Consider the following 27,270-nt stretch of genomic DNA (forward strand, 5'->3'; position numbering starts at 1 on the left):
TAAATAGCCCTCTGTGTCTATACTGCTACATACTTAGGCAGTTAACTGGTTCATGCAGCTTTACATGAACACTAGAGCCTTACACTATGGCTGGCACAAATAACTAAAGCAATTGTTACCATCCACCTCTCGTGTCTCCCCTTTTCCTCATAGTTTGTAAGCTTGCGAGCAGGGCCCTCATTCCTCCTGGTATCTATTTTGAACTGTGATTTCTGTTATGCTGTAATGTCTATTGTCTGTACAAGTCCCCTCTATAAGTTGTAAAGCGCTGCGGAATATGTTGGCGCTATATAAATAAAAATTATTATTATTATTATTATTATTATTATTATTAAAGACCAAAGTCCTTCATTATTGCTTTATTGGCATTTCCACCTTCGGGTGCACTTTCTTATACCATTTTAGATTAACTGAACAAATCCGGGTCTTCTGAAGACAAGCCATATTTTTATTAATTCTAGCAAAGTGATTAATTGAGTGATTAATTCTCAGCTGTTATTGCAAAGGGGAAGCTGCAGTTACTCATACGGCACGTGTCTCTCTATAAGAATTATGGTGCCCTTACACAGGTATATTATAGTCATTGATGGATCAGAGGAATGATTGTTACCTATCGGCCAGTGCAAACAGTCTGCTAATCACCCAGAACAATCGCTCATTCAGTGAAACCATCTTTAAGCTTGCTTAAAGGGAACCGGTCACCCCCAAAATCGAAGGTGAGCTAAGCCCACAAGTATCAGGGGCTTATCTACAGCATTCTGGAAAAGATGAGAAAAAGAGGTTAGATTACACTCACCCAGGGGCGGTCCTGGTTCTGGTCCGATGGGAGTTGCGGTCCAGTCCAGCGCCTCCCATCTTCTTACGATTACGTCCTCTTGTATTCACACCGCGGCTCCGGTGCAGGCATACTTTGCCCTGTTGAGGGCAGAGCAAAGTACTGCAGTGCGCAGGCGCCGGGAAAGGTCAGAGAGGCCCAGGGCCTGCGCACTGCAGTACTTTGCTCTGCCCTCAACAGGGCAAAGTATGCCTGCACCGGAGCCGCGGCGTGAATACAAGAGGACGTAATCGTAAGAAGATGGGAGGCCCCAGACCGGACCGCAACTCCCATCGGACCGGACCGCCCCTGGGTGAGTATAATCTAACCTCTTTTTCTCATCTTTCAGGATACATCGGGGGCTTATCTACAGCATTACAGAATGCTGTAGATAAGCCCCTGATGCTGGTGGGCTTAGCTCACCTTCGATTTTGGGGGTGACGGGTTCCCTTTAAAAATCATGGTCAGCAGCAAAATCATCCTGTGTAAACAGGACACAAGCTGCAGTTCTCGGCAGCACATGTGCACGAATCGTATTACCGCTCATTCTGTGTGTTTGGGAACCGCGGTTAGCCTGTAAACAAGTCACAAGTGGAAACGCTGCATTGGTCTACGTGGACTGGGCTGTGGAATACTGCAGGTAAACAAAAACAACTACAGATCTCATCCAGGAGGTGCAACATTTTTATAAACAGAAAACGTTCAGTTTCACTGCCTGTTAAATTCTGTTTCATACTTGTAAAGTGGGTTTTACGTCTATCAAACAGTGGTGAAGTGTAGGGTGAATCTGCAGCATAGTCTACATAATTGATATGATGACTCCACATGGGCCATCACCTAACTGCGTAATAAATCAAAATACATACAAAAACAAATTCTCACCTGTACATACACAATGTGTAGTTATGTGAGCTAAGCATCTTCACTCTTCCAAACATATTATGGCGCTTGCCTCCTGAAGTAAACCAGGAACCCAAAACTTGGGAGGTTCCACTAATATTTGCCTCTCTGTTTAGGTTTGCTTGGATGAGGGAGGCCACAATCCTGTAGTTCCTCTGCACGTGTTCAGATTAATGCATGCTCCTGCACATCTGACATGAAGCAGGTCTGTGCACCCAGAGTCAGTGCGCATGCCCGGGGAGCCGACGGCCAGCACGCATGTGCGGGATTTACTACAAGGTTGCTGTGACTAGACATGAGCAGGTATTGTCGGCTCCCTCCTTATTTGGCTCGCTAATAGCGCTTACCGGATAGCTGCAGCGGGAACCCGGATACCTGCAGCGCTCCCAATACACAGCTGTGTGACAGTCACAACACACAGGCTCTCCATGCATGTGCTGGCCATGACATCAGGCCAATCACAGCAACCAATCGCAATCCTGTGCATAATTTCAAAACCACACTGACTGATCCATGACTGACAGAACAAGTATGTGAGGGAATCCTCCAACGGTATAAACATTTTTTTTGTTTTAAACCTACCGCAATACTTGCCGATTTTCTTTGACAAAAACATGTTGGTGATGCACATTGCTTCATAAACAGCACACTGGGACCTTAAAAACGTGGTGGTGTCAGCATATAGTCCATATAAAGTTGTAATAGTGGACTGGATACCAGTAAAAATATATATATATATATATATATATATATATATATATATATATATATATATATATATAAAAATACAGAGTGTAGAGGTGTATTTGGGAAGATTTACATATACGTCCTTCTAAAATCACAGGATAAACACAAACAAAAAAAAAATAAAAGAGAAAAAATTAAATATATGTAACATGTAAATGTGTAATTACTAAAGTCTTCCATGGACTACATTTTAATCTATCCCAGGACAGTTTATATGACTCATTTCTTATAAAGGATAGTAAAACTGACCCTGTAGACGCATAACCCACTTAATTTACATTGAAATGGCTAATAAATAATATGCGATACTAGCTTTAATTTGTATCTCCAACATTTTTATGTGCGCTTCGGGCAACAGTCTGAAATGACAAATCGCTTAAAACATAAAAGTCTTAAAAATGGCTGCTCAAAATAACATCATTCAGGAGAACATGAAGCATCTGAAGAAAGTGCTCGGGAATTTTAAGTGGGCTGAATAGCCTTATAACCACTGAATTGCTTCTGTAAATGTACTTAAACATAAGGATATAGTACTCAGGAGATGGAGAAGAATATACAAACTGGTAAGCTCAGCTTAGAAATGGGCAGTTTAAAACCAGAATGGTGACATCTACAGCTAGACGTTTCCAAAAAAATGCCACATGCCTTATTCCTAACCAACATAGACCAAGAGAGTCCCAGGTCTGAAACAAAAAACTGGGAACATTTCCTATACAAAGAAATAAAAGTTACCAAACTATAGGAAGTATCAGCCAAGTGGAGGTCACCTATGACATGGACCCTTAAGGAGCCTAATAGACATGACCTGCAGAGGCACACAGACTTACTGTATGCAAGCATACTGCTGAGGAACCTTCCATGTGCTGCTGGATTGTTCCAGAGAAGCTTTGAATTAATTGAGTCACATCGCGCACTAAACGTTACACTGGTATAGCGATTAGGACAAATTAGAATAGCCCCATTAAATGAGAATGTTTTTTGACCAGCCTTGTGGTTTCATACACAGCCATCTGGGTCAGTTCTACAAGCTAATATTATTATGTACCTATACTTGGATAGTGTGCCAGGAGCAAATGCTAATGATAGACAAGCTATAAAAAACAGCAGGATATCTCAACATCTAGCAAAGGACATCTGCAAGGAGTTTTGAGCGTAGGAGGAAACAAGAGCACCAAGAGGAAACCCATACAAAGACCTACTGATTGGTAACTCAGATTGTGAGCCCCAATAGAGACAGTAACGAGGTTTGTAAAGAGATGTGGAAATATTGCTGCAATACAAGATAAATAAAATATCATCCATCTCCCAAACTTCCACATAAACACCTAGATATGACAACTGCCCTAACATGTAATGCTTGGTTCATCGAACACGAGTAGGCAGGTTTGCCAGGGCAATAAACTAGAGGTAACTGTAGGAAATGGGTCTCCAGCTTGTAGCTTAGTAGTCACATGTGGCTCGAGGTCCCATGAATTATGGCTTGCGGCTGCCTGCCAGTGTGGTACATTAGCACCGGGTTTAGCAAACAGGTATGAAGAGCATATCTCAAAATGGAGAAATTTGTAAGAAGCCCTAAATACAGAAGAGCAGATCTAGATGCACATACAGGTGCTTCTCACAAATTTAGAATATCATCAGAAAGTTAATTTATTTCAATTCTTCAATACAAAAAGTGAAACTCTTATTATATAGAGTCATTACAAACAGAGTGATCTATTTCAAGTGTTTATTTCTGTTAATGTTGATGATTATGGCTTACAGACAATAAAAACACAAAAGTCATTATCTCAGAAAATTAGAATACTTTATAATACTATTGAAATGTAGGTTCAGTAAATGCACTCAATACTTGGTTGGGGCTCCTTTTGCATCAATTACTGCATCAATGCAGCATGGCGGCGATCAGCCTGTGGCACTGCTGAGGTGTTATGGAAGCCCAGGTTGCTTTGATAGCAGCCTTCAGCTCGTCTGCATTGTTGGGTCTGGTGTCTCATCATCCTCTTCGCAATGCCCTATAGATTTTCTATGGGGTTAAGGTCAGACGAGTTACCTGGCCAATCAAGCACAGTGATACTGTTGTGTTTAAACCAGGTATTGGTACTTTTGGCAAGTGTGGACAGGTGTCAAGTCCTGCTGAAGAATGAAATTTCCGTCTCGGAAAAGCTTGTCGGCAGAGGAAAGCATGAACTGCTCTAAAATTTCTTGGTAAACGGCTGCGCTGACTTTGGTCTTGATAAAACACAGTGGACCTACACCAGCAGATGACATGGCTCCCCAAACCATCACTGATTGTGGAAACTTCACAACAGACCTCAAGCAGCTTGGATTGTGTACCTCTCCACTCTTCCTCCAGACTCTTCGAGACCTCTATTTTCAAATGAAATGCAAAATTTACTTGCATCTGAATACAACACCTTGGACCACTGAGCAACAGTCCAGTTCTTTTCATCCTGGACCCAGGTAAGACGCTTCTGGCGTTGACTAATGGTCATGAGTGGCTTGACACAAGGAATGCGACACTTGTAGCCCATGTCCTGGATACATCTGTGTGTGGTGGCTCTTGAAGCAATGACTCCAGCAGCAGTCCACTCCTTGTGAATCTCCCCCAAATTTTGGAGTGGCCTTTTCTTAATAATCCTTTCAAGGCTGCGGTTACCCCGCTTGCTTGTGCACCTTTTTCTACCAGACTTTTTCCTTCTACTCAACTTCCCAGTAATATGCTTGGATACATCACTCTGTAAACAGCCAGCTTCTTTAGCAATAACCTTTTGAGGCTTACCCTCCTTGTGGAGTGTGTCCATGACTGCCTTCTGGACACCTGTCAAATCGTCACTCTGCCCCATGATTGTGGAGCCTACTAATACAGATTAAATTACCTTTTTGCTTAGGAAGCCTTTGCAGGTGTTTTTTGTTAATGATTCTGATTTACTGAGATAATGACTTGGGTTTTCATTGACTGTAAGCCATAATCATCAACATTAACAGAAATAAACACTTGAAATAGATCACTCGGTTTTTAATGACTAATATAGGAGTTTCACTTTTTGTATTGAAGAACTGAAATAAATTAACTTTTTGATCTAATAACAATCTCTCTTTTATTTATATAGCGCCAACATATTCCGCACCGCTTTGCAGTTTTGCACATATCATCGCTGTCCCTGATGGGGCTCACAATTTAAATTGTCTATCAGTAGGTCTTTGGAATGGTATTCTAATTTTGTGAAAAGCACCTGTATATTGGTCTTAGCAGTTTAGAGATAAATTTAAGTATGGTACGCTGGGAACAGGAAGATACTAGCTGTCAGAGGAGGTGCTTGAAGATGGATGTGACACTGTGGTGGGAATGTTTGATGGGAGAATACTGAATGGGGGTATGAATACTGAATGGGAATAGGTGGATCTTGGTATACTGATTTTGGGAGATTTCTGTTGCAAAGCTTTGGGGATCATTATACTCGTAACGGGGGCTTTGGTTGCCACTACTGTGAGGAGGTGGGAGCTGGATGTGGCTCGCAACCCTCAGAGCTGAATGTGGCTCTCAAGGACAGAAATGTTAGGGCCGCTGCTCTAGGGTAACAAATTATAGGTCCTCTGAAAATCCAACATGCTTGACGTTTTTTCCTGATGGCAGATCTGCCTCCTTTTAGGTTAGAATCTTCACCACAAAATTGATGGCTTTGGATAAAATCCAATGTGTGGCCAGCAATGAAATAGTGAATTGACTGAATAGCCAACAATCAAACAGTGACTTCTCAAGGACAAAACAGTACCTTGCTGTAAAGTTTATATAGCAGTGAATTAAAATGTCTATTTTATTGGTGATTTATTTAAAGCTGCTCTCCCCCCCCCCCCAAAAAAAAAAAACAAAAAAAAAAAACCCACACAATTAACACCGAAATCAAAATAAAGTCTTCTAAAAAGATGGAATTACAGAACATTAAATATGTTTTATACTTATGCTTCATTTGCTCTTCGGTGTGTAACCTCTCTAATGTAGTTATAAGTACTAGTGATGAGTGAGTGTACTCCTTGCTGGGGGTTGCCTGGTTGCTAGGGAATCCCCACATGTATTCAAGCTGTCTATCAGCTGTAAATCATGCAGCTGAGGCAACGAAAACAAAATCTCCGAGCAGTCACAAATACTCGGAGACCACCCGAGCAACGAGTACACTCGCTCATCACTACTAATTACCATCATCATGATAAAACACCTAAGTATCCCAACCCAATTGTTCTTATTCTGAAATTCAATACAAGCATTACTGACGGATTCTCACTATAATGCTGTAGCCATGGTAGTCTCCCACATATGGAGCAGGACGGGTACTTTTTTCTTGCCTAGTGAACACCAAGTCCACTACTGCCTCGTCTTATCTCCATCCCCACATCTCACAAGCTCATGCAATCTGTATTAGTGTGCGAGTTAGTCTCATGACAAGAGAGGGAGGTCAAAACTGATCTATTTAGCCTCTTGCAATCAAGTAAAGAAGGACGACCTGACCCATAGTCACAATCATCACAGTGCTGGAGAATACAGACTTTCCTATATTCAGGTGACAACAACTCTAGCAGCACAAGATGCCCGCTTTATAATATAACATATTTGTACTTTTTTTTTATATCAGACAGAGACCATAATTATATGTAGAAAAGCCGCTGAGACACCATCACGTGTTTCTCAACGCAAGCAATGAATAGCCAGGTCTTTCACCGGGAAGGAACAACCACGGGAAGGGCAGCATCCAATAAAGGAAAACCACCTATGCCAAAACATGGTATCCATCCACAGACAGCTGTTTCGGGGTATTTGCCCCTCATCAGTGTGGAGTAGGAAACTGGCTATTAGGAGCAGTGCCTAGTGAAAAGACTATAAACATAAGGGTGAATGACCTCGGGGAGATCAAAACATCCAACACTGCGGAGACACCATCACGTGTTTCTCAACGCAGTGATCCAGAACATTGCCCCCATCCCTAAAGGGAAATATTCAAATGCATGTAGAAAAAACATGGTATCCATCCACAGACATACCATGTTTTGGCATAGGTGGTTTTCCTTTATTGGATGCCGCCCTTCCCGTGGTTGTTCCTTTCCAGTGAAAGACCTGGCTATTCATTGCTTGCGTTGAGAAACACGTGATGGTGTCTCCGCGGCTTTTCTACATGCATTTGCATATTTCCCTTTAGGGATGGGGGCAGTGTTCTGGATCACTGCGTTGAGAAACACGTGATGGTGTATCCGCAGTGTTGGATGTTTTGATCTCCCCGAGGTCATTCACCCTTATGTTTATAGTCTTTTCTCTAGGCACTGCTCCTAATAGCCAGTTTCCTACTCCACACTGATGAGGGGCAAATACCCCGAAACAGCTGTCTGTGGATGGATACCATGTTTTGGCATAGGTGGTTTTCCTTTTTTGGATGCTGCCCTTCCCGTGGTTGTTCCTTCCCGGTGAAAGACCTGGCTATTCATTGCTTGCGTTGAGAAACACGTGATGGTGTCTCCGCGACTTTTCTACATGCATTTGCATATTTCCCTTTAGGGATGGGGGCAGTGTTCTGGATCACTGCGCTGAGAAACACGTGATGGTGTCTCCGCAGTGATGGATGTTTTGATCTCCCCGAGGTCATTCATCCTTATGTTTATAGAGACCATAATTAAACATTTTTAATTCTCTGGATAACCCCTTTAAATGGAATCTGACAAAGACAGTTTAATATAAAGGGGTTTAACACAAAATAGGAAATTAAAGGAAAATTCTTAGAATAAGCCCCCATGTGTGATCAGCAGGGTACTGCCCCCGAGGACCACTATCGACTATGAGAATGGCGTTTGTACCATGTGTGCTGCCATACCAGACACATTGAAGACATCTTTGCCAAGTCTGTAATGCAATAATGGCCTGCAAGTGTTTATACTGTAAGAAAAGTATTGTTACTCATACTGTATGTCTGATTAATTTTCAGGAGGTAGTAATGTAAGCACTAGTGTTGAGCGATACTTTCCGATATCGGAAAGTATCGGTATCGGAAAGTATCGGCCGATACCGTCACAGTATCGGAATCCAATCCGATACCGATACCCGATACCAATACAAGTCAATGGGACTCAAGTATCGGACGGTATTCCTGATGGTTCCCAGGGTCTGAAGGAGAGGAAACTCTCCTTCAGGCCCTGGGAACCATATAAATGTGTAAAAGAAAGAATTAAAATAAAAAATATCGCTATACTCACCTGTCCGACGCAGCCGGGACTTCAGCGAGGGAACCGGCAGCGTTGTTTGTTTAAAATTCGCGCTATTACTTGGTTACGTGAATTCCCGGCTTGTGATTGGTCAGGTCGGCCATGTTGCCGGGACGCGGACCAATCACAGCAAGCCGTGACGAAATTACGTCACGGCTTGCTGTGATTGGTCCGCGTCCCGGCAATATGGCCGCCCTGACCAATCACAAGCCGTGACGTCACGGGAGGCTGGACACGCGCTCATTTTAAAATGGGCGCGTGTCCAGCCTCCCGTGACGTCACGGCTTGTGATTGGTTGCGCCGCGATCAACCAATCACAAGCCGGGAGGCTGGACGCGCTCATTTTGAAATGGGCGCGTGTCCAGCCTCCCGTGACGTCACGGCTTGTGATTGGTTGCGCCGCGATCAACCAATCACAAGCCGGGAGGCTGGACGCGCTCATTTTGAAATGGGCGCGTGTCCAGCCTCCCGGCTTGTGATTGGTTGACCGCGACGCAACCAATCACAAGCCGTGACGTCACGGGAGGCTGGACACGCGCCCTTTTTAAAATGAGCGCGTTTCCAGCCTCCCGTGACGTCACGGCTTGTGATTGGTTAATGGCGGCCATGTTGCCGGGACGCGGACCAATCACAGCAAGCCGTGACGTATTTTCGTCACGGCTTGCTGTGATTGGTCCGCGGCCCGGCAACATGGCCGCCCTGACCAATCACAAGCCGGGACTTCGCGTAACCATGTAAAAGCGGGAATTTTAAACAAACAACGCTGCCGGTTCCTGCGCTGAGGTCCCGGCTGCGTCGGACAGGTGAGTATAGCGATATTTTTTATTTTAATTCTCTATTTTACACATTTTAACATTAATGTTGTTCCGATACCCGATACCACAAGAGTATCGGAATCCCGGTATCGGAATTCCGATACAGCAAGTATCGGCCGATACCCGATACTTGCAGCATCGGAATGCTCAACACTAGTAAGCACCCTTACATTACTACCTCCTGTAAATTTGCTGAGACATACATACTGAAGTACTAGAAAACAGTGATTTGACATCAAGGACTTGAACTTTACAACACGAGAGCCCATTTGTCACCTGACAAACAGAATAAAAGGTGCACTGTGAAAGCAAATAGTGGTCTTCACAGTGAAAAATACCTTCAGTGGCTTGTGAACGTATTCACCACCCCTTGGCTTTTTCTGTGTTTTGCTACCTCACAACCTGGAATTTCACTGTTTTTTAGGGTTTGCATCAGTTCATGTAAAGAACATCCCTACAACTGTGAACATTTGGTTTTCTTTTTATTGTGAAGCAAACAGCAAATATGCACATTGAAGGTTTCTGTAAAGATGTCCTAACTATTCACCCCCCTAAAGTCAGTACTTTGTAGAGCCTCCTTTTGCTGCAATTACAGCTGCAAGTCCCTTTAGAGAAATCTCTATGAGCTTTCCACATCTTGATACTGGAATTTTTGCCCATTCTTCAATGCAAAATTGCTCCACTTTCTTCCAGTTAGATGGTTTCTTCTGGTGAACAGCAATCTTCACATCTGACCACGGACTCTCAATTGGATTAAAGCTCTGGGCTTTGACTAGGCCACTCCAAAACAAATACATGTTTCCCCTTAAACCATATATCAATAGAAAAATACTGGGGCCAAAGGCCCAGTCAGCTCACCAACAGGCCACAGGAGCACGTGAACCCGTCCTGACCCAGACGTAGCAGCAGCTTGAAGACGTAAGAAATGTGAAGATTGTTCCAGCTCCTTTTCAATTAAAAGTCCTTTATTGATCCATATCCTTAAAAATCATCCCTGCACAAAAGGGAATGTGAACAGCGACAAAAACCTGCTAATAGCTACGTGTTTCGATCTAAGAGATCTTCATGATGGCTATCACCACACCACAGCACCTTCTTCCATATATTTTTTGGGAGTCTCCCATATGTCTTTTGGCAAACTCAAAATGAGCTTTACAATTTTTGTGTGTACGTAAAGGCTTTTTTCGGCCCACTCTTCCATAAAGGCCACCTCTACACAGTGTACAGGTTATTGTGGTTGTATGGACAGATACTCAATTCTCTGAGAATTCTGCAGCTCCTTCGGGGTTACCTTTGGTGTCTTTGCTGCCTCTCTGATTAATGCCCTCTTTGCCTGGGCTGAGAGATGTGGTGGTCAGCTCTCTTGGCAGGTTTGTTGTGGTACCATGTTCTTTCCATTTCATGATAATGGATTTGATGGTATTCCAGGGGGATCATCTGAGATTGGGATATTTTTTTTTATACCCCAACCTTGACTTGTACTCCTTAACAACTTGATCCCTGACTTGTTTTTAGATGTAATTGGTCTTCATGGTGTTGTTTGGTTACTGATGCCTCTTGCTTAATGGTGTTCCAGCCTCTGTGGCCTTTCAATAAAGGTGTATATATACTGACAGACCATGTTACATTTCGACTGCACACAGGTTTACTTCCTTTCACTAAGTATGTGACATATGAAGGCAATTGATTGCCCCAGAAATTTTTAGGGGCTTCATTGCAAAAGGGGTGTATACACACGCCATGCCAATTTTTAGTTAGTTTAGCCCATACATTTAATGTATTACTATATTTTTCCTCAATTCACCAACTTAAACTATCTAGTGCTGATGCATCACACACAAATTGGAATTACAAAAACATTTACATACAGGTTGTAATGTAACAAAATAGGTAAAAAGCAAAAGGGGGAATACTTTTGCAAGCCACTGTATAAGTGACATACTACACATCTGTAAAGAGGATAATACAGATATATAGATTGTAGATTGTGAGCCTTCACAGGCAGGGTCCTCTCTCCTCCTGTACCAGTTGTGACTTGTATTGTTCAAGATTATTGTACTTGTTTTTGTTATGTATACCCCTCCTCACATGTAAAGCGCCATGGGATAAATGGCGCTATAACAATAAATAATAATAATAATATATATGTTAACTGACAATACGTTACGGACACTTTCAGAATCACCAGTGTAAACCATTCAGCGCTATCCCTTGTAAAAACTCTTCAGCTTTCGCTAAATATGAGCTACACAGCAGCAAGTTCATAGAAACAAGAAGGTAGGGAGGGGTGTTAGAAAAGAGAATGAAAATAACAGCGTAAATGAAGCCGTTCATCTTCATTTTACGCTCTGTATGAATCACTTGTGTTCTCCAGACTCACATAATTTCATTTTAAAAAGACACACATTAAAGTTTAATAACTGGAAATCGGCATGCAAGCACAAAGTCAATCACGCGAGAACTCTGCAATAAACGTTATTAAAATGCCGGCAATATCCGTCACCCCTTACAGCCTACCCCAGGAAGAAACTTACTGAAGAAAGCCAAATCTGTCGGTGACCTTGTAAACAAGATAATCCGCGTCCTCCCAAGGCTCAATCTTTGCACCTTCTCGGCCCTGTTAATGGAAAACAGAGTCATTTTCAGAAGATCACAGTGTGACATGTATATAAAATTCTGGAAGATTAGCACAGTATCCAATATTTTAGGGAAAAATTATTATTTAGAGCCATTATTCACACATTTTTAGCTCTAGGGAAACTAATCTCTTGGGTAAAGAATGGGCCTATAGAAGCATTAAATTGTGGACCACACCGCTACATGATATAGATGTGCGCATTAGAGAAGAAAGCAGCCATATACAGTCAGGTCCTGAAGTATTGGGAAAGGGTCAAGACTCAAGAGTTTCATCACTTTACCGCTTACACTCATACAAATGAATTTAAAGCAAAAGACAAAGGCGATATTAAAATGAATTTCAGGGTTAATGAAAAATATTTTTAAAACATCTAAAATATACATTTTGGAATTATAGCCATGTTCCTAGGTAGCCTAGCCATTTTCACATGCTTGAAAGCAATCTGTCAGTGGTCTGATGAGCCTTTTCATGGCAACTGTTGCTTGTTATCTTAAAAATTAATAAGTCATTATTTAAAAGGGGTTGTCCAACAAATACATTTCGGGCAAGGATTAGTGCTATAAAAAAAAATAAAATAAATACGGTAATCCACGCTACAGAGGTCATAGAACCACTGACTGGATAATTCTCTGTGACACGGTTTGTCACCTGACCACTGCAGCGGACCTTTGCAAGAGAAAACTGATAACCATTAGAGTTGGCCGGCACTGGATGCAAAGGGCGAGTTTACTTTTTTAACTAATCCATATCTAAAGGATTTATTTTTTTTTTTTTTTAAACCCCTTACCTTCCTGACAGAGCCCCATTTTTCATATCTGACATGTGTCACTTAATCTGGTAATTTGGAATGCTTCTTCCTATTTCAATTATTCGGATATTGTTGTTTTTTTGTGACACATTGTACTTTGATTGTGGTAAATTTAAGATGATAAAATTTCCATTTATTTATGAAAATATTGAAAATTTGTATAAAAAGTGTTGAAAAATTTGAAATTTTTAAACTTTACAAATGAAGCCATTGTAAAGCAGAGTTTTGAGGAAGAAACTATTTTGCATGGTAAGGGCATAAAAAAAAAAAGGATTTACTTTTTTACATACTGTACCTATGAAGTTTTTCAGCTATTTTGAGGGCCATCGTATTAGAAAAAAACCCACAAGTGATAACATATTATACACAACCCCCTATCAAAGTATTCAAATCCATAATCAGGTGCCTCACAAGAATTCATGCAATGTAGAATGATTGCTACAGCATAGCCCCGGGGGTACCCCTTACAAGTGACCCCATTTTGGAATCTATACCACGTCAAGGAATTTGTCTGGGGTGTAGTGACCATTTTAGACTCACAGGTGATATACAAGTGTTTCTATAGCTTGGGGAGTGAAAATTAAAATATTTTTTCCCCACCAAAATGTTGCCTTAGCTCTATATTTTTCTTAGTAGAAAATAGACTACACAATTTGTAAAGACATTTCTGATGAGTGTGTCAATACCCAATACGTGACGCATAGTAAGGCTCAAGAGAAAAATGTTATTTGGCCTTCGAAGTGCAAATTTGGCTAGAATAGTTTGCAAGTGCCACTCGCAGAACCTCCAAAGTGCCAGAATAGTTGAAAATCTCCAAAAGGGTCACCATTAGTGTTGAGCATTCCGATACCGCAAGTATCGGGTATCGGCCGATACTTGCGGGTATCGGAATTCCGATACCGAGATCCGATACTTTTGTGGTATCGGGATCGAAACAACATTAATGTAAAAATGTGTAAAAGAGAGAATTAAAATAAAAAATATTGCTATACTCACCTCTCCGACGCAGCCTGCACCTTACCGAGGGAAGCGGCAGCGTTCTTTGTTTAAAATTCGCGCTTTTCTTTCCTTTACGTGAAGTCCCGGCTTGTGATTGGTTGCGTCGCAGTCACATGGGCGACGCAACCAATCACAGCAAGCCGTGACGTAATTTCAGGCCCTTAAGGATTTTAAAATTACGTCCCGGCTTGTGATTGGTTGCATCGCGGTCAACCAATCACAAGCCGGGAGGCTGGACACGCGCGCATTTTAAAATGCGCGCTTGTCCAGCCTCCCGTGACGTCCCGGCTTGTGATTGGTTGCATCGCGGTCAACCAATCACAAGCCGGGACGTCACGGGAGGCTGGACAAGCGCGCATTTTAAAATGCGCGCGTGTCCAGCCTCCCGGCTTGTGATTGGTTGACCGCGATGCAACCAATCACAAGCCGGGACGTCACGGGAGGCTGGACAAGCGCGCATTTTAAAATGCGCGCGTGTCCAGCCTCCCGTGACGTCACGGCTTGTGATTGGTTGCGTCGCCCATGTGACTGCGACGCAACCAATCACAAAGCCGGGACGTAATTTTAAAATCCTTAAGGGCCTGAAATTACGTCACGGCTTGCTGTGATTGGTTGCGTCGCCCACGTGACTGCGACGCAACCAATCACAAAGCCGGGACGTAATTTTAAAATCCTTAAGGACCTGAAATTACGTCACGGCTTGCTGTGATTGGTTGCGTCGCCCATGTGACTGCGACGCAACCAATCACAAAGCCGGGACTTCACGTAAGGAAAGAAAAGCGCGAATTTTAAGCAAACAACGCTGCCGGTTCCCTCGGAGAGGTGAGTATAGCAATATTTTTTATTTTAATTCTTTCTTTTACACATTAATATGGTTCCCAGGGCCTGAAGGAGAGTTTCCTCTCCTTCAGACCCTGGGAACCATCAGGAATACCGTCCGATACTTGAGTCCCATTGACTTGTATTGGTATCGGGTATCGGTATCGGATTGGATCCGATACTTTGCCGGTATCGGCCGATACTTTCCGATACCGATACTTTCAAGTATCGGACGGTATCGCTCAACACTAGTCACCATTTCAAAATCTAAACCAATGAACAAATTCATCAAGGGTGTGCTGAACATTTTGAACCCACAGCTGCGTCAAAGGATTTTTTACTTCTGGGACATAGGAATGAAAAAATATATTTTTTTTTATACTAAAATAGCACTTTAGCTCTAAATATTTCATTTTCGAAAATGTGAGAAAAATAAATTGAAAAATACATGTTACGCAGTTTCTCTCGAACACGACAATACCCAATATGTGGTCGTAAATTACGGTTTGTGAACTCTGAAGGGAAGAAATGCCAGTTGGCTTTTGGAGCTCAAATTTGTCAGGAATTGTTTGTAGGCTTTCTGCTATTCTGACACCTCAGGGACATTCCCAAATGGAGGTCACCTAACTGGCGTAATTTGCCCTCAATAAATTTACCTAGCGATGAGTAGTTTTATCCCACATAGGTTTGATCGATTTCTTTATCATTGGGCTGTGTGAAAATAAAATAACTTACATTTATTACAATAAGATGATTTAGATTTCATCTTTACAATGGCTAGCTAGTAACAAAAAAAACAAAAAATCAAACCTGTGAATTATTTCTCCCAAGTCTTGCAATATCGTATATATGGCCTTATACCACTGTCTGGGAACATGGCTCAGAAGAGAGGGAGCTCCACTCTGCTTTAGGGGAGCAGCTTTTCCTGAAGACGATTGGGAGCGCCATTTGCAAAGCCAACGAGTTGCCAAACCAACAGAAATCCCCACAAAGTGAACATGGAGGTTAGTTATCAAGAGGTGGCTTTAATCTATCATAACAGTGACATTAGCTAAAACTGGACCATCTCCTGTATTCTTCATATATCTAGCCTGTGGTGTAGGATGGAAACACAGAAGCCTTGTCTTAAAGAAAAGCACCAAAGCCTGGCTATGTTTTGCCAAATCTACACAAAGTCTGCCAAAAGCATGTGGGAATACGCGTCGTGGTCTGATGAGTCCAAGGTTGGACTTTTTGGCCATAATTCTAAAAGGAAAAGGTATATTTGCCACAAAGCCAACACCGCACATCACCAAAAGCACACCATACCCTAGTGAACCATGGTAGTGGCAGCATTATGCTTTTGGGATGTTTTTGGCAGCTAGAACTGGGGATTAGTTAAAGTGGAGGGAATTATTGCAAGCTCCAAATAGATCAGCCAATTCTGAAACAAAACCTTCAGGCCTCATTAAAAGCTGGAGATGTAGAGGAATTTCACCTTTCATAAACACTAAAAATACATGCCAATCAACACAGAAGGGCTTCATCATAAGATCAAAGCTTTGGGATGGGCAAGCCAGAGCCCAGATCTGAATCCAAATAAAAACCTGTAGGTGACTTGAAGGGGACTGTACACAGGAGATGACCTTGCAATCTAACAGATTTGGCATGCTACTGAAAGGAAGCGTGGGGACAGATTGCAAAATCTAGATGTACTATGATAATAGACTCCTGCCAAAATGGACTAACTAAATGCTGCCAGAAATTCAAAGGGTACTTCAACACAGTATTAGATTAAGAATGGGCGTATTTATGCAACCCCGCAATATTCTTTATTTTTATTTTTCCACCCAAAAAGATCTCAGCATTTCAATTGAATATTACAAATTTTTATGGGTGGCAATACTGGTGGAAAAAGTTTTGATACCCGCTCAATAAGCTGGCTTTATCATTGCCTGCTGTGCCAGACATGTACGGCTGATGTTGGGAGGGAGTTAAACATCAACAACCAATTTCATTGCAAGTGTTCAATTAGAATTTGGTTGCTGTATATGGGATTTCCTCATGTGCAGTAGTACATGTGAGATGTCAAGGCAGGTGGAGGCTATCATTAAGCTGAAAACTAAATGTATCCAAGAGAAAAGCAGAAATTGTAGGATTGGCCAAATTAACAACTTGGCACACTCTGAAAAAGGATGGAATGCACGGTTGTGCGCAGAACGAACAAAAGACCTGGAAGAGCACATTAGAAAAGTAAACTAAAACAGAACAGTCTCCAGGAGGTGGGTGCATCACTGCGAAAGTCTTCAATCACAACACGCCTTCATGGATATAACTCCAGACGGTTTATACAAAGACGCACACTGCTAGGAACTCATGAACAAAAAGATTGGATTAGACTTTCGTTGAGAAAAAAAAAAATCTATGAAAGCTGCGCATCTCTGAATTGTATAGGAAGATGAAACAAAGAAAGTGGTACCAGAATGATGAGGAGCGAACGGTATGAAGGAAAGAAAGAAATCGTGATCTGAAGCAAATCACATCTTCGTCATTTGTGCATAATGTAACGCTCTGCTGAGATTAGTCAAATGCTTCAAAACGGATAGGGCAGTAATTCCACATAGTGAGTACAGATAATTACAGGTAACACCATCTAAGGATTCAATACATACAGCAAAAGCAACTCCATATCTTCCTGTGGTAAAGGAACGGAATATTCTGCAATGGACGAGCCAGTCACCTGGCCTTGGAAGCATTTGACATTCATTTTGTCGGAAGCCTACAGTTAGGTCCATATATATTTGGACAGAGACAACATTTTTCTAATTTTGGTTATAGACATTACCACAATGAATTTTAAACAAAACAATTCAGATGCAGTTGAAGTTCAGACTTTCAGCTTTCATTTGAGGGTATCCACATTAAAATTGGATGAAGGGTTTAGGAGTTTCAGCTCCTTAACATGAGCCACCCTGTTTTTAAAGGGACCAAAAGTAATTGGACATTGCTCATTTTTGCATTTTAAAGCATGAGCAGCCTTGGTCTTGTTTTTTTGCAGTTCATCCATACAACATCTTTAATTAGATAAAATTATTAAATGACAAATAAAGGTTTTTTTTATAATTATATTATTTCTCACCATATGCAGTTCATAATAGCATGGGTATGAGTAGTTGCGCATCAGCAAAGTGAATATTATAAAAAAAAAAAAAAATGCTTGAAAGTAACAAGTCAGCCACGCAACCTAGTGTACATTATAAGCAGCAATGGGATTTAGCATGCAGCGCTAAAATAAATTCGCTCCTGGTAGAATGTGGCCAGATCTTCCGTGCTCATGCTGAGCTCTTGCCACTTGCTGCACAGTGATGATCACAGCTCCGCTCGTGTAGTCAGTGCTGCTAAGAGGTGAGAAAACAGCAGAAAAGTGCAGAGAAAAACAACTTAATATGGGCTTCTTATTATGCATCTGTTTCGGGGAACATGGGGGCTAGAGTTTACAGACACACATGCAAGGATGTAAAAAAGATGGAGGGATTTACATATGAGCATTCAGCACTCAATGATTGACAGTGTGCACGGTCAGACAGGATTTGGGAGGCACCGACCGTGGCTGCAAAATCAGCAGTGGGCACCTCCAAAATCCTGGCAGGCCGAGAGCACAATGCACACTCCGAAGAACACACCACAATATTACTTCAAGGGGACGAAAATCTGTCCTGATAGTGTGATGTAAATACCTTGTTACAGGGCCCTAATGACAGCACAAGTTGTATGTGCAGGGGAAAACCTTGTCAGGCTCTGGTTTCTACTAAAAAAGCATTCCTAGCAGTGGTGATTGGCCGGGCAAGGAGTGTATAACTGGCACATAAGAAATCAACGAGACACAAGCTTGGCTGCACTGGCCAAACTGTCAATTACTGCCATGGGCGGCTACATAACGATGAGCAGACTCACCTTGTCATATTTGGCAACTATGTCGGCTCGTTCTTGTGCAGATTTAAAAGCCGCATCCTGTTCGGAATCTGGATCTGTACAAAAGGGAAAACACAATGAGCTTCATACATTTCTATATTGACTTAGAAATAGGTATTCCTGCAACTCCTCCGTACAGATTTTTTGGGTAACGGATATTGAAGGCTGAACCTTATTAGTATCAAATCCAACTTCTGGCACCCCACCAATAAGCTGACAGAGGAGGCCCCTGGAGACTAACTTGCAAAGCCAATCACAGACACTGCAAAATCGGCATTATGCCTACTAAAGTATTAAGGTGACAAGGTCCACTGTGGAGTTCTGTGGTCCTCAGTCAGATCACTGAGGGTGCCTAAAGTCGGACACACGCCAAGTCCATGCGGATGGCTGATTTTAGCATTAAAAGGGGTTTTACACTTTGTGCAAAGAGGATTTAAAACACTTGCAGGAATGTACAATAAAAGCAGATGGCATTCACTTTTCTGTTCCAGTCTCCCATGTTTTGGTTGCAGCGTTGACATCAAACATCACCACTGCAGCCAAACACTGGGCTAAGTGGTAATACTGGTGTACAGCACGAGCTTCTGAGCTCAGCGTTAGGCTGATGTGGTGATCAACAGGACATCATTGCTACAGCCAAAACACAGAGCTCAGCAGGAGGACAAGTACCTCTGGCTTTATCTTATATGACCACCAGCATTTGCAGTCCTCTTTGATATTAATGAGTTTTAAGAGTTTTGTATCCATTTTTGTTCCATTTGTAACCTCCATTTATACTAGAGGGGTCTCAGAGAACCGTGTAGTGTTCGGGGAATGTTCAGTGCTGCACAAAAAGAAAAAGTTGTTCCATATTTTTATTTTTTAGGTAGAAACAGATCACAGTCAAGAGGAAGACATTTTTGGAAATAGTCCTCATTCCAATTGATAGATCCTTTATTGGTTTTATTTCTATTTTTTTACACCCTAAAACACATCCAAACCGGGATACACACCCAGTGTGAAACCGGCCTATTGTTTTTACCATGTTCCATTTATTCTGTGTGTGTCCAGGAAGACCATCTATTTGTCCCTGTTCTCACAAGTCAGTGTCTGGATGTATAAGTCCGACTACAGTTTGCTACGTAGTGCCAGGAGAGGTCTGCTCGACATTGTCCTTACCACCCCTGAACCATTGTTGCAGTTCCGGAAGCATGCACAATTCTGATGCAGAGCTGTTGCTCGCCCACAGGCCACTGCATGCATGGAGGGAATTACTCCTGAGCAGTGTTACCATGGGCAGACATTATTTCCTAGGCTTCTAGGATGATCACGTCATCAAGGAGCACTGCATGACAATTACCAGCCACCGAGCCGAGATGTAAGGCACATACCGGGTGTAGCAGCTTTACTTCACATAAAGCCGCTGTCAAACTACAAGCCATGACCGATAATCCGCAGGTTTACTAGATGCTTTTGTGCTCAGCACTCATCTGTAAGCCATATTTTAGCAATTAAATTCACGCTATTGAGATGTGGCAAGTAAAATATATTTAGGAAGAAGCGGCTCATCCAAGTACAGGACAGGGAACATGCCAGCACCGCAGGGTTAATAACCATAATGACCGCACAGAACATGCCAGCACCGCAGGGTTAATAACCATAATGACCGCACCTACTGAATAGAAACTGCTGAAACAAAAAGAACCTCTGTGCCATGCAGAATCCCGTCCATTACAGCCGCGTCTATCCAGAGGGTTATTAATGCACTCCTCCGCAAGGGACATTTAATTAACTTGACTGTCCACTTTTCTTGGCATTTACATCAGATGCCTAGGAAAGGTTGCCGGCGTCCATTTATATTCATGTTGTGCCTCCGTAAGAATAATGTTGTAGGTGCTGTAAACAAAACGCCTGAACATCAAGACTAAAGAAAGCCAGACAGATCGCTAATAATTAACTAGGCACAAAGACCATTTATACTGAACCGCCAGGAGCTCACCCAAGAAGCTCAACTTCTAGATAGATTTCTATCCATCCCAGCCATTGTACGGTGAAGATGGACCAGTATCAGCCCACTATTCTCACTGCGCTGCCAGAGACAAAACGGATCTCAAAAGTGCCAGTTTTGATTTCTCCTTCCCCTTGTCAGTAACACAGCGTCTGGACATGAGGTAGATAAAACCAGAACACCAGTGACCTCCATTCATGCTCCTAATTTATTGGAGAAATTCATTACCCTTTTGTTCTCTGTGGAAATGTGCCTTACTATGGAAATGTAAGAGTGCTAACATCACTTTCCCCAATCCCGGGCCCTAAACAGCTGTCTGAGCCGATTCAAGGTTTGATTTTGAGAACCGAGAGCCAACAAACCTAATAAAGTAAAAGAAATATATGGCCCCGAGTCCTTCAGTGTGATATGGACACAGAAGCGTCTTATTCTGAAGGCAATGGGTGCTGTGTCTGAGGAGGAAAAAAATAACAGCACCAGACAACTGGACTGGCATGTATTCTAAGCCTAGAAGAAGCGAAGAATATGCATCCGTTGTCAGGACCCTTCCCTGGATAGTCGAGACGTACAAAGAAGAAAGCTGGAGCAGTCCAAGACAATTACTAGACTGCACACACTCCTTATACAGGTCTGATGCACTGAATGAGGACCAGACATTGGATTTCCTACAATTGTGGGTCCGGCATGGTTTTTGGATGGCCTCAGAGCAGAAAAAGCAAAAAACGACCACAAAGAAGTTCTGCGGTATACTCCCAGTCAGCTGAAGAGTAAATGCAATCCGACAAAGACTGACACCGCGGGATCACAGGTCAGGATGCATCCACAGTGCCTCCATCTGCCTCATTATAGGGAATCTTCCACTGGGGGTTCTGTCTGAATCACATATTTCAGAGATTTACACAGAAAACCTGATGTAAGCGCTCAGTGTAGGGCATAGGATAAATGTGCGCAGAGCCATACTGCGATCTTTGGGAGGCAGAAAAAAAAAAATCAACAGTAGGTGAAGAATTGATTTTTTTTTTTTACGCTGTTCCGTGTGCGTTATAAGTGATTAGGTGACTATTCTTCGAGTCGGGCAATAACAGCAATACCAGATTTATATCATGCTTTTATGTTTGGCTGCTGTCACACACTAAAAGATGCTTTTAATTGCGAAAACTAGTTTTTGCATCACCACAGTTTGTTGTGTGAAATATGGAAAAATTATAGCTCTCAGAGTCATGTGATGGCTTGTTTTTTTTGTGGGATGAGCTGACGTTTTTTATGGGTACCATTTTCCGATTTTTGGGAGACAGAATGAACAAAAACCAGCAATTCAGGAACTGCTTTTTGTTTTTTTGTTTTTTATACTGTTGCACGTGTGGTATAATTAGTAACACAGCTTTATTCTTCGGTTCAGTATGATTACTGAGATACCTCATTTTTTATCTTTTTATGTTTTGGCGCTTCTACACAATTAAAACTATTTTATAGAAAAAGATTATTTTTGCATCGCTATATTCTGAGAGCCAGTAACTTTAATTTTTCTGCTGATGAGCTGTAGGACGGCTTTTTTGCAGGACAAGATGAAGCTTTCAGCGTTATTTTTATTTACATTCGTTTTTTATCGCGTTTTATTGCACTTTTTGTTCGGCAGTACGATGAGTACAAAGCTTTTTTGCCTCATTTTTTATTTATTTTTTTACGGTGTTCACTGAAGGGGTTAACTAGTGGGACAGTTTTATAGAGCGGGTCGTTACAGACTCTGCAATACCAAATATGTGTACTATTGTTTATTTTTTTATTTATATAAATAAATTTATTTATTGGAAAAATATATATATTTTTTTCTTTATTTGGGGAATTTGTAAAAAAAAATATTTTAACACTTTAATTTTTTATTTTTTTACATTGTCCCGGTATGGGACATCACTGTACTACATCAGATCGCTGATCTGATGTTCTGCAATGCAGAATACCGGAGCAGCATCTGACAGGCAGGGAAGGAGGCATCTCAGGTCCAGCTCTCAGCAGGCACTGGGAAGCAACCTTCCTTGCAGGACCCAGAAGGACCCTGCGGCCATCTTGGGGCCGGGGGTCTCCATGGAGACCTTAAGAACAACGCGATCACTGACAGCGCCAGAGTTAAAGGCAACGATTGGTGCTAGCATTGATCATGGGCTTTGCTGTGGGGTCACATACAGCTGACACCGGCACCCGATCGCCGCAGCGCTCAGTGAGAGGCCATGCGATCGGTGCGCCGTACTAGCACTGCTGTTTGCGGAGCAGTACCAGAACGGCGTATTTAGGAAAGGAGTTAAAATGATACCTTGTTTGATGAAATCTGTCTTATGGTTGTTTTTTTAATGTTTAATTTTCAGTTGTGTGTTAATTATATGCCCATGCTCCGGGGTGGGGTCTTTATGTGGTGCCCTGATTAGATCTTCATGACGCAGCCTGCTGATGGGTCACTGATTCCTCACTGACCTGCCCTTTAGTTTGCATAACGAATAACTGTACATACTGAAGAAAAAAAACCTTCTGCAGGCAGGCGACAGCCGTGGCACCTGCACTGCAGCGTAACTGCATGTTTAGTGTCCAGTTAAGTATTCTTGGGGCTATTAAGTGTAAAAAAAAAAAAAAAAAAACAATCAATTTGAAAATGGCGTCTGTGCAGTAGCAGCTATTGGTGTGTATAGAGATCCGATAGCTACTATTGTGCAGGAAGCGGCGGCCCCATCTTGCTGGAGAAGCAAAAAATTCCTCCTCCAAGATGGTGCTGCCCGCGCCTGCACAGTAGCAGCTCTCGGAGATAACATGCTCACTGCAGTAGTTTACTTTGCCCTAGTCACGGCAGAAAAGAACGCCTACACAGGAGTGCGAGACCGGGAGACTGTGTGAATGACATAGGGACGAGTTATCCACAAAAAGCAAAATAAGGAGGGCGGCGATCATATGATGGACCCAGACCAGCGACACCCCTCGGACTGGATCGCCCCCCAGGGGAGTATAATAAAAACTCTTTCTGGTCTTGCACGTCGTGCTGGGCACATACATACAGCATTATAAAATGCTGTACAGCGGCCCTGAAAGGTGGTGATGGTAGCTCATATCTATCAACTCTGGTGACAGGTTCCCTTTAAGTGAATGAAGCAAAGCTACAATACCACGTAAGACAAATTATTAGTTGGGGTGTGCTTTGTTTTTTTGCTTTTTTTTTTTGTCTCCCAATCCCATAAAAATACTCCAGGCTATAATTGACAGGTTTGATTTAGCAAACACTTAAATTCCCCATGAAATAAATATGAAGCCACTGAAGAGTCACTAGACGTCAGTCATGATGGTAACCACACTGACATGATGCCTGTGGTGGGGGCCTAGCAATTACAGAGGCGCCCAGCACGCGGGCATTTGCTTGCAAACTGAGTATCTTCACACTGGCCATGTCAGGCTGCCACAAAACCCTGGCGTGGATGCTGAACCAAGGCCTTACGAAACGTTTTTTTTTTTTTTTTGGCTATAATAGCGTACTGAAATAAAACTATTAATATTGGCAGAACTACAAATGTAAGATCCCAACGCTGTAAAGAGCAATTTGTATTTATTGTGCAGTAAGGCGCACAACTGAAACAATGTAAAGCTGAAATGTAATTAGGGAACCAATTACCATTGCATTGAGGATCACACAAAGATGCCTTTGTGATAAATTGTTGGGAATGCAGATCCAGCAGCCTACAGATTAACCTCCCGCAGCCAACATTTTAGTAATCCAAGCACAGTATGAGGGATTACAAAAGCCTGCCGATATTGCAAGGGCAAAACAAACATTATTGTATTCTCTTAGGTCATAGTCATGACATGTATCAATAGATGGTCCTCAGTCTATAAGCTCCAACCAGCCCCATGTCAATGGCAGTTTCACATCATGTTCAGCAGTGGTAGAGTTGCCCCGGGTTTCTGCTGTGCATAGCACCCTTTAACAATTGGATTTTACCCTAAGAATTGCATATATGCAGGTTGTCAACATGTCAGCATGTGGTGTGACTCCAGAGAGTTGTAAAAAACAACATTCTGACCGGTTTTACAGAACGTTGTTTTAACTAAAAGATAACTATAAACAGAAACCTATTATTAATGACATCGCAGGTGTTTAAGACCAGACTACATCACTGACATTTACGACATTTTAGAAGATCTTTTTGACAGGATTTAAAGAGCATCTATATTGTCAAAAAAAGTGTCTCATGAGTTTTTCAACATCATGTTGCTTGTGCAACTGTGAGCAGCCTACATGATGTTAACATGCTATCGTGTCCTGCAGAGTCTCCGACTTGTCTCATCAAGCACATCTGTGACTTCATTGGTCATCAATTACAAAAGGTAGCTGACAGCAGCGGATCTTGATGAATTGCATGCCCAAATGTATGCAGTGTGGCAAACTTTCCTGAGACAACCATTAATGCCATAATTTATAGCATGCCAAGGCGTGTAAGTGCGTGTATTTCTGTGTGTGACACTCAGATCAAGGTGATTTGAACATTTGTTTCCTTGTGTATATTTACTATTTGCATACGATTAACATATCCATCTATCCTGCGATTTACAAAATTCCACAACTTTTCCCTTCCAATGTTGCGATTTCAATATTGTGGAGTGCGGAACTTTACCTGGTATGCAACCCCTGGCAAAAATTATGGAATCAACGGCCATGGAGGATGTTCATTCAGTTGTTTAATTTTGTAGAAAAAAAAAGCAGATCACAGACATGGCACAAATCTAAAATCATTTCAAATGGAAACTTTCTGGTTTTAAGAAACACTAAAAGAAATTAAGAACAAAAAATGTGGTAGTCAGTAATGGTTACTTTTTTTATCCAAGCATAGGGGAAAAATTATGGAATCACTCAATTCTGAGGAAAAAATTATGGAATCACCCTGTAAATTTTTAATCCCAAAACTAACACCTGCATCCAATTAGATCTGCTCGTTAGTCTGCATCTAAAAAGGAGTGATCACACCTTGGAGAGCTGTTACACCAAGTGGACGGACATGAATCATGGCTCCAGCACCAGAGATGTCAACTGAAACAAAGGAGAGGATTATCAAACTCTTAAAAGAGGTTAAATCGTCACTCAATGTTGCAAAAGATGTTGGTTGTTCACAGTCAGCTGTGTCTAAAATCTGGACCAAATACAAACAACATGGCAAGGTTGTTAAAGGCAAACATACTGGTAGACCAAGGAAGACATCAAAGCGTCAAGACCGGAAACTTAAAGCAATATGTCTCCAAAACAAGAAATGCACAACAAAACAAATGAGGAACGAATGGGTGGAAACTGGAGTCAACATCTGTGACCAAACTGTAAGGCTAGGTTCACATTGCGTTAGGGCAATCCGTTAAGCGCATAGCGCTAACGCAATGTTTCTCTAGGGCCCGCGTTCGCCGTCCCCGCTAGCGCAGATCCCCAATCTGCGGTAGCGAGGAACGGACCTCGGGCGCACCTCGGACACTGTAAGCAGCGTCCGAGGTCCGTCAGAAAAGAACGGCACATCGCTAGCGTGTGCCGAAAATGGCGTGTGCTAGCGATGCGCTACAGGCAAAAATAACATTGCTGTCAATGGGTGCGCTAACGGACCCGTTGCACGGCGTTAATTTGCGACATTTTCGCCGTGCAACGCAGTCCGTTAGCGTTAACCCATTAACGCAATGTGAACCTAGCCTAAGAAACCGCCTAAAGGAAATGGGATTTACATACAGAAAAGCTAAACAAAAACCATCATTAACACCTAAACAGAAAAAAACAAGGTTACAATGGGCTAAGGAAAAGCAATCGTGGACTGTGGATGACTGGATGAAAGTCATATTCAGTGATGAATCGTGAATTTGCATTGGGCAAGGTGATGATGCTGGAACTTTTGTTTGGTGCCGTTCCAATGACATTTATTAAGATGACTGCCTGAAGAGAACATGCAAATTTCCCCAGTCATCGATAGCATGGGGCTGCATGTCAGGTAAAGGCACTGGGGAGATGGCGGTCATTACATCTTCAATAAATGCACAAATTTATGTTGATATTTTGGACACTTTTCTTATCCCATCAATTGAAAGGATGTTTAGGGATGATGAAATCATTTTTCAAGATGATAATGCATCCTGCCATAGAGCAAAAACTGTGAAAACATTCCTTGAACAAAGACACAAAGTCAATGTCATGGCCTGCAAAAAGTCCAGATCTCAATCCAATTGAAAATCTTTGGTGGAAGTTGAAGAAAATGGTCCATGACAAGGCTCCAGCCTGCAAAGCTGATCTGGCAACAGCAATCAGAGAAAGTTGGAGCCAGATTGATGACGAGTACTGTTTGACACTCATTAAGTCCATGTCTCAGACTGCAAGCTGTTATAAAAGCCAGAGGTGGTGCAACAAAATACTAGTGATGTTTTGGAGTGTTTTTTTGGTTGTTTTCATGATTCCATAATTTTTTCCTCAGAATTGAGTGATTCCATAAATTTTCCCCTATGCTTGGTTACAAAAAGTAACCATTTCTGACTACCACATTCTTTGTTCTTGAT

At 42.1% G+C, this 27,270-nt stretch overlaps 1 protein-coding gene across 4 annotated transcripts in view; it reads right to left on the reverse strand.

The window, feature by feature from the left end:
* The window catches only part of USP6NL (USP6 N-terminal like), a 239,042-nt gene that overhangs the window by 88,360 nt on the left and 123,412 nt on the right, over positions 1 to 27,270 (reverse strand). For all 4 annotated transcript variants that reach the window (XM_077264568.1, XM_077264569.1, XM_077264570.1 and 1 more), the window contains 2 exons: positions 18,717 to 18,790; positions 12,054 to 12,136 (listed from right to left, as the gene is read on the reverse strand). In XM_077264568.1, coding sequence (XP_077120683.1) covers positions 12,054 to 12,136; positions 18,717 to 18,790 — 157 coding nt within the window. The remainder of the gene's footprint in view (positions 1 to 12,053; positions 12,137 to 18,716; positions 18,791 to 27,270) is intronic.

Source organism: Ranitomeya variabilis, chromosome 5 (assembly GCF_051348905.1).
Source record: "Ranitomeya variabilis isolate aRanVar5 chromosome 5, aRanVar5.hap1, whole genome shotgun sequence".
Lineage (NCBI taxonomy): Eukaryota > Metazoa > Chordata > Amphibia > Anura > Dendrobatidae > Ranitomeya > Ranitomeya variabilis.